At 37.0% G+C, this 7,589-nt stretch overlaps 1 protein-coding gene across 1 annotated transcript; it reads right to left on the bottom strand.

Moving 5' to 3' along the window:
- Positions 1–1,281: 1,281 nt before the first annotated feature.
- Positions 1,282–7,168, bottom strand: LOC143859341 (putative receptor-like protein kinase At3g47110). Its single transcript, XM_077370062.1, has 2 exons — positions 4,376–7,168; positions 1,282–1,899 (listed from the first exon to the last, which is right to left on the bottom strand). The coding sequence occupies exons 1-2, from the start codon at positions 7,086–7,088 to the stop codon at positions 1,493–1,495; spliced, it is 3,120 nt and encodes a 1,039-aa protein (XP_077226177.1). The 5' UTR covers positions 7,089–7,168; the 3' UTR covers positions 1,282–1,492.
- Between the last annotated feature and the right edge of the window lie 421 nt (positions 7,169–7,589).

Here is a 7,589-nt window from a genome sequence, read left to right as displayed (position 1 = left end):
CCCTCTCCCTCTCTCTCTTTCTCTTGCAGCTGCTCCCCAAATGAGGCTCCCCTCAAACCCTAATTCGGTGGGGGGTTTGTAAAGGGAAGTGATAGATTTGCAGCCCCCACTCTCCTCTGGTACAGCCCCTCTCAAGTGTATTATGACTACTCTTTTTAACCCTATAGGGGGTGGTTCGGGTAAAAAAATGGGGTCAAGACTCCCTTCCCTCAACATTATCTCAACCCTATAATTTGATCTAATGGCCCTCACTCATTGCTTGTAGAGGAAGCAATAGAAATTTCCAAGAATGCCCTCTTGTAAATGGGAAATGATATATTATGCCCCCTTCTCTCTCATGGGCAGCCCCCATCTAGTGTATTTTATTTCTTCCTTTTTGCACTTGAGTGGGCTGCCCCAAGTAATAAAAAAAGACAAATATATCATTCTCCTTTTAATACAAGGGTTTGGTATTGTCACACCTCCCTTGTTTAAATCAACCCCCTTCCATTCGCAAATGAAACGACCTCACCCTCGCTTTGATAATCACACAAACTCAACTTGTCCTTTGACAGATTTTAATTCGAAAATGCACCCATTTAATCGCGGTCTAAACACTAAGAGACAAGGTAAGTTAGTAAAAATATCAAGGAGAGGTCGGGTTAGCATCATCCACACTTGAGAAATTTGTATATAGAGGTGCCACTACCAAAATTCAGGGGTATCGCGCTTTAAGGCTCGATTCCTTGGGAATTTCAGAGTTCAATTTTAGGTTTTCCAATTTAAGAGCTCGGCTTTGGACATTAGAAATTGGCTTCGGGACTTCACTTGATTTTGGGATTTTATTCGACTTTGGGGAAAATGGTCCGGTCAAAATGAGGTGTCTACAGTTACCTAAAGGAAGGAAAAATCAAAGAGAAAGGAAACCAAAACCTAAAAATTTCAAAGGAGAGTAAGAAGGAGAAAAAACAGGTGAGAGTGTTTCACATCAAAATAGGCCTATCTCACTCCACACAAACTTGGAGAGAGGGTTTCTCCACGACTGAATGTGAAGAAACACATTCATTACATACAAATTCAAATGAAAGGAGAAAAATGGAGAACGAAGGATAAAGCCTTCTTCCCCAAGCTTATCTTTAATTTCCAACATGGTTCATAGCTACCTTGATTTAATTAATGGCCTAGTAATCATCTTCCATAAATCTCCCATATGATCAAAAGATCCTTTGTGATGTTATTTTTAATTCATGATGGAATGATCAATGTATTGCAATGGATACCTTCACACACAAGATTTGATAGTAATTTTGAATTAATAAGTGGAGAAAATATAGATATGAGAAAAAAGCAGTACTTGCAAGTGGCACCACTAACCACAACACATAATATACCATTAACTTACAAACACATCGAAGAAATAACATGTAAGATATTAATCTTTGTCCAAATTATTTTTTCCATAGTATCTCAAAAATTACCGAGGTAAGATGAATCTTCACTGACAAATAAGGCCCTATTTCATCATTCTCTGTGGATATATCCCAGCACCAAGATATATGTTTCTAATAGAACACATTTCCTTTACAATGTCTCCCATCTCCATTCGTTCCCTCGGAGATTCTGCAGAACACACCACTCCAATCCTCACTAAAGATTCCAAACACTCCTGCACACGACGCATCTTATCATTGTAATTCTTAGCAATGTGTGTAGCTCTTTCTTCATCATCTTCCAAAAAGATTAATGGATCCAGAATCTCCATCACTCGATCAGGCAAAGACAACTGGACAAATTTGGGAAGACTTAGCCCATCCTTAAACATTTCATCTGTGGGGCGCTTTCTAGTGAATAGTTCCAATAAAAGAATCCCATAGCTATACACATCTCCGGCTGTGGACACATGACCACCTGCCCCATATTCTGCAATTCCACACAACTTTTACACTTTTTGTTGTGATAAAGAATATAAGATACCGGTTAGAAACTAAATGTAAATATGAGGTTTGATTTTGAAAAAAAAGGTGGAAATTTTATAAAAGGGATGATAGATAATTGAAAGAGTCTTGGATTTTTAGAGAAACACATAAGAAACGATTTAGCACAATGAAAGAAAATATAGAAGTTATGTCCTATGTTGCATTAGTATATGTACGAGTGTCAGAATCTAACATGGGTATCTAGTGTCAAATTTAGTAAACCTCAAAAAGAATGATTTGTTCATTCGACAAAATACTTTAATCAATTGTCAAATTTTATTTTTTTTACATAATAATATTATTTTAACCAGTAACATATTTAAATTTTAATAAGTTAAGAAGATATAATGTTTTATTTCTTCTTAAGAAAATTACTAATAGGATGGGTAAAATTCAAAATGCGTGATAATTATAAAGTTGTGGCAATAGCATCCAGAAAAAACAGAAAAGAGATAAAAGAGATCTAGAACGGTCTTAGAGACTGCTACAATTTGAGACGTACATGTCCCACATAGGTACTTCACCCATTTAGAAGAATCCATATAACATGGGTTTTGGCCAATCAAGTCATGTAAGTGATGAATAGCATTCCACTATGTATTATTCAAAACTATTAGCCAATTTTGGAACATGATAATTTCTCAACATGAGTTTTTTCATCTGAAACCAACCAAGTCTCAATGATTGCACATGCAAAAGCACTACAAAAGTAGATCAAATTAAACCTCATATTAATTATAAGGAAAAAAATAAGTAGAAGTAGAAGGAAAGTGAAATGATGTCATTTTTCTAAGTACAAACAAAATAGTTGTAAATATCATCATTGATTTCACCTTCCGATTGAGTTGGGAGAGGAAGCTTAAAAGGCACTTGTTGAAAAATCCATTAAACACAAGGAAGTAGAATGAATCGTGCAAGCCAACCAAACGTGTCTCGAAAAGGGTAATGGCATCATTTTACCTTCCTTTCCAGGGGAAACACTATTTCAGTCACAACATTATTCCAAAAGTCTCGCATTTATTATTAGGAACTATTTTTAGAAACCTCCTTGAATATATTTATCGACTACCTTAAATTTAGGATAATTGGCAAAAGGAATTCAGGATAATTAGCATGATCATGTTTTCATAATGAGGAAGACTCACATTGTTTTACACTTTCTAATGGGCTACTGAGAGATTTTTTTTAGAATTGTAACAACTTTTGATAGCTGGTTGAAAAATAAAAACAAGGTGAGTTTGACCAATTAAAGGACAATTGTGCGGATATAAGTAGCCTTACCAGAATCACCAATCAATTGCCTAAATTTACTTTATATCATTATTCGACCAATTCCTCCATCTTTTCTCTTCCGAGGATTGCCAAAAATTCCTTGGATTAGACACAAGCACTGCCTCCATGAAGAGTGGTGCATTTTGAGAGACATGCGAGGGGTGAGCCAATCCTAGAAGGAATGAGGTAATGCACCACTTATTACTCTAGGATCACCACATAGGGATTATGGGCCCTAAGTCCTGGACATGACTCTGTCTAGAACCATCTAATCAGGCTAGGAAAGTGTCGCTTGTCTTGTGCTCAAGCTCTTTTGGAGAACCTAATTCATATTTCTTCCAAGCCACTGTTCTTTGAAAAAAATTCACGAATAGTTGAAATGGTTGACTAGGGATTAATAGAAACAACTATTTACTTGAAAGAAAGCAAGGGTTCTAAGTGTCGGGAGCCATCCTCCACTGAGGTCTAGACGGAAGTGTAGGTCGTACGCCACACAAAGAGGTTTCAGCATAAGCTTTTTCGTTAGCCACATTAAAGACCCAAAAAATAGAAGGCAATAAAAATTAAACTTATAATCAAACATTTTATAATATGACAGTTCTACTACTTTACGTAACACAGATTAGTTCATATTAAATGTAACACTATGGAGTTGCTCACCCAAAAGAATTGGCCATGCTTTACAAAGGGTAAGATATACTAAAAAATATTTTAGACAATTAATAGTGATATTAGTAATAACCCAAATCTTAGGGTTATTTTTTGTTGAGAAACATTAGTCAAGGGATTTTTGGAAATTTATTTACAAAATTTCTCATTATTTCAATGAGAAATTTTTCCCAAATTATAACTTTTTAACCATTTACATGATCATCATTTTCTGCACGACTATTTTGCATATGGAACTCATGGTCATAGGTACGAAAAAGGCTACCTATCATTAGAATGACACGTACTAGACTACTTTATGTAAAATAACTTTCATGTATACTCTGTCAATAAATATAGAAATGCTATCAAGTAATTTTTTTGGTTCAAGGGTGCTAATTTAGCCTTTGTCGCACTACATTATATACCTAATAAGTGAGAAATATTTTATAAAACTCATTCAGAATAGAGTGGATGACGAAAATTGATAAAATTATTACCTGGAGCAATGTACCCAATAGTTCCCTTTAATCCATTTGTGCTGCTTTGATCTTCAGAAGAGTTCTGAATGATTCTTGGATAAAACTTGGCCAACCCAAAATCACCCACATGAGCATTCATGTCTTCATCCAAAAAAATATTGCTTGGCTTTAGATCACAATGAACAATCGGTGTATGGCAATGATGGTGAAGATAATCCAGCGCAGAAGCTATGTCAATTGCTATGTTTAATCTCTTAATGAAGTTTAAACTTCCCAATTGATGTTGCCCGTCTAACTTTGAATGCAACCACTTCTCTAGACTCCCATTTGGCATGAACTCAAGCACGAGAGCTTTGAAATCATTACCTCCAAAATCGATGCTTGAACAAGAAGTTAAGATCTTCACAAGATTTCGATGACGAATGTTTCTCAATGCGTTGCATTCAGCTATGAAACTCTTTGAAGCTCCCCTTAAGTGAAGGTTGAGTACTTTGACAGCAACAACATTTTCAATGCGACTGAGGATTCCCTTATACACTGATCCATAACTTCCCATGCCTATCAAATTGGCTGAAGAGAACCCATCCGTTGCTTTAAAGAGCTCCGCGTAAGAAACCTTTAAACGCCGACCCTCCATAGAAGATATGGAAGATGGTTTCTTGATTGACTTTCTTTTCCAGTAAAGTGAAGCAGGGACACACAATAAGAAAATCAAACATACAACCGCACTTACTACTAGGATGATTACTCTAGAAACATGGGCTTTTCCTCGTCTGTCATTAGCTAGCACTGGGCATGTAGGCAACTTTAGTTTTGGGATACCACCACAAAGATGATCATTTCCCACGACTGAAATTGCACTGACATTTCCAAAGACCCCTTGTTTTGGTACTTCGCCCTCAAAATTATTGAAAGACAAGTTTAGATATTTTAGAAACTTAAACCCCTCTAGATATGTTGGAATCTTCCCTGAAAAGTTATTACTTGAAAGATCAAGGACTTCAATGGATGTTAATGTAGTAAAAACTGACGAAACATCTCCTCGGAAGGCGTTACCCTGCATATAAAGTTCTCGAATGCTCTTACAATTTGCAATAGCGGTTGGGATTTCACCTGACAATTTGTTCTGAGAAACATCCAATAGTGCTAGAATGTTCAAGTTACCCACTTCTGATGGGAGGGAGCCAGTAAAAAAATTTTGAGACAAATTGAGTTGTATTGATAGTGAAGAAAGGCCAATAACTTGTTTTGGTATCGTACCACGAAGGTTATTTCGAGAAAGGCTCAATGCTAAAAGTTTTGTACAATTCGCAAGAGATACAGGTATGCTTCCTTGAAGGTTGTTATATGCTAAATTGAGCTCAATCAATTGAGTAATATTTCCAATATTGTATGGGATTTCCCCGGACAGACTATTACCACCCAAGTAGAGTTGTTGTAAGTTCTGGAGCATCCCAATTGAAGTGGGAATAGAACCCGTGATGAAGGTTCCACGTATATCCAAAAGTTGTAAGTTGATGAGATTCCCGATCTGACTAGGGATGTTACCAGAAATTTGGTTTTCTCCTATTACCAACCAATAAAGGAGAGTTGAGAGATTGGCTATGGAGTTGGGAAATAGGCCAACAAAATGATTTCTCCCTATGCCCAACAAATCTAGATTACTACAGTTGGTCAAAGAAGTGATAAATTTCAAGTCATCAGCTCTACCAAGGCCTAGGTAATTATCGCTCAATTCAAATTTGAGTAGATTCCTTGCCCATCCAATATTTTCAGGCACTGGTCCGCTAAACTGGTTAGAATGCATTCCAAGCCATTCAAGACTTGAAACATTGGATAATGAAATTGGGATGTGTCCGGTAAATTGATTGAGTCCTAAAAGTAGATATTTGAGTTTAGGAAGAGAGAATCCTATGTTGGGTGGAAGGGTTCCGTGTAGCTGGTTATCTGTCACGGCAAACTCCACAAGAAACGAGAGATTATTATAAAAAGAGGAAGGAACCGTACCAGATAATAAATTTGAAGAAAGGGTGATCTGCATCAAGTTATTAATTCGAGCCAGGTCATGTGGGATGCATCCCTCCAAACTATTTTCAATTAAATAGAGACGGGTGAGAGATGAAACGTTCCCTAGTTGAGGTGGAATGCTCCCTGTAAGATTATTATTATAAAGAAACAACCAGGATAGCTTCGGTAGAGTGCTAAGTTGGATGGGAATTTTCCCTGTCAACTCATTGTAACCCAATTCGATGACTCCGAGGTCCCTACAGTGGGTGAGATTGGATGGAATTTCCCCTCCCAAGGAATTATTGCTCATAACAAGATATCTTAATCTAAATAGACGGCCAATATCTTGGGGTATTTGGCCACTGAAGCTGTTTTGTTGGAGGTAGATTTCCCTAAGGAAGGTGAGGTTGGATATGGCAGGAGATAGAGTACCCACCAAGGTCTGCCCACTAAGCAAGTTCTGCCCACTAAGGTTCAATACAGTGACCCTTCGATGCCTCCGACCGCACGTGACTCCATTCCACTGGCAGAAATGGAGAGTATGGTTCCATGATGATAAGGCTCCAAGAGGATCACTTGTTATCCCATCCTTAAAAGCGAGCAGAGCCATTCGATCGGTTTCATTTCCAAGTAAGGTGGTGGTGGTTGCAGAATTTGAATGTACTACGTTCATGGCAAAGAAGAGATTTACAGAGAAGATAAATGACCAAAGCTCCATCCTCATTGAAGCTCTTCTTCTGCTGAACAAATACAAGATTTTTTCTTGTCTCCTAATTTTATTTCATCTCACTAGACCCTTATATAGAAAGAAATGATGGTGCATTTACTGCCAATTTCATTTTATCTTTCTTTTTTTTCTTAACTCGAGTAATTTATGGTTTTTTTTTTCCCTTTCGATGTGGTCCACTCCTAATTTCCAAGTCTACCATTTGATTTTTTTTCCCTTCAAAGTGGTCCACAAAAGGCTCACCTTACAAAGAAATTTTTGTAATCATATTCCAGTCCAACAAATTTCCTGGACGTGATCTGAAAGGCAATTTGTGTAGGCAATTTGGACTCCAAAACTTCCAACTCTACAATTTGGTTTTTTCCCCTTGGAAGGGGTCCACGAAAGCCAAACCTTACAAATAAATTTGTTAACTCCTAATTCTATTCCAAAAATTTCTTCTAAGTGAAGTGTATGGCGATTCTTGTAGAGCATCGTCTTTGTCCTATTATGTAGAAT

Source organism: Tasmannia lanceolata, unplaced genomic scaffold, assembly GCF_043159265.1.
Source record: "Tasmannia lanceolata isolate RefF3 unplaced genomic scaffold, GAP_Taslan_0.1 ptg000029l, whole genome shotgun sequence".
Taxonomy (NCBI): Eukaryota; Viridiplantae; Streptophyta; class Magnoliopsida; order Canellales; family Winteraceae; genus Tasmannia; species Tasmannia lanceolata.
Note: the sequence above shows the minus strand (reverse complement) of the source record. Positions and strands in the feature narration are given on the sequence as shown.

Excerpts from the sequence above, each read along its gene's own strand:
- LOC143859341 (XM_077370062.1), bottom strand. The coding sequence starts at position 7,088 with ATGAGGATGGAGCTTTGGTCATTTATCTTCTCTGTAAATCTCTTCTTT. Across the intron at positions 1,900-4,375 it reads TATTGGGTACATTGCTCCAG|AATATGGGGCAGGTGGTCAT; the intron begins GTAATAATTTTA and ends GTGGAATTGCAG.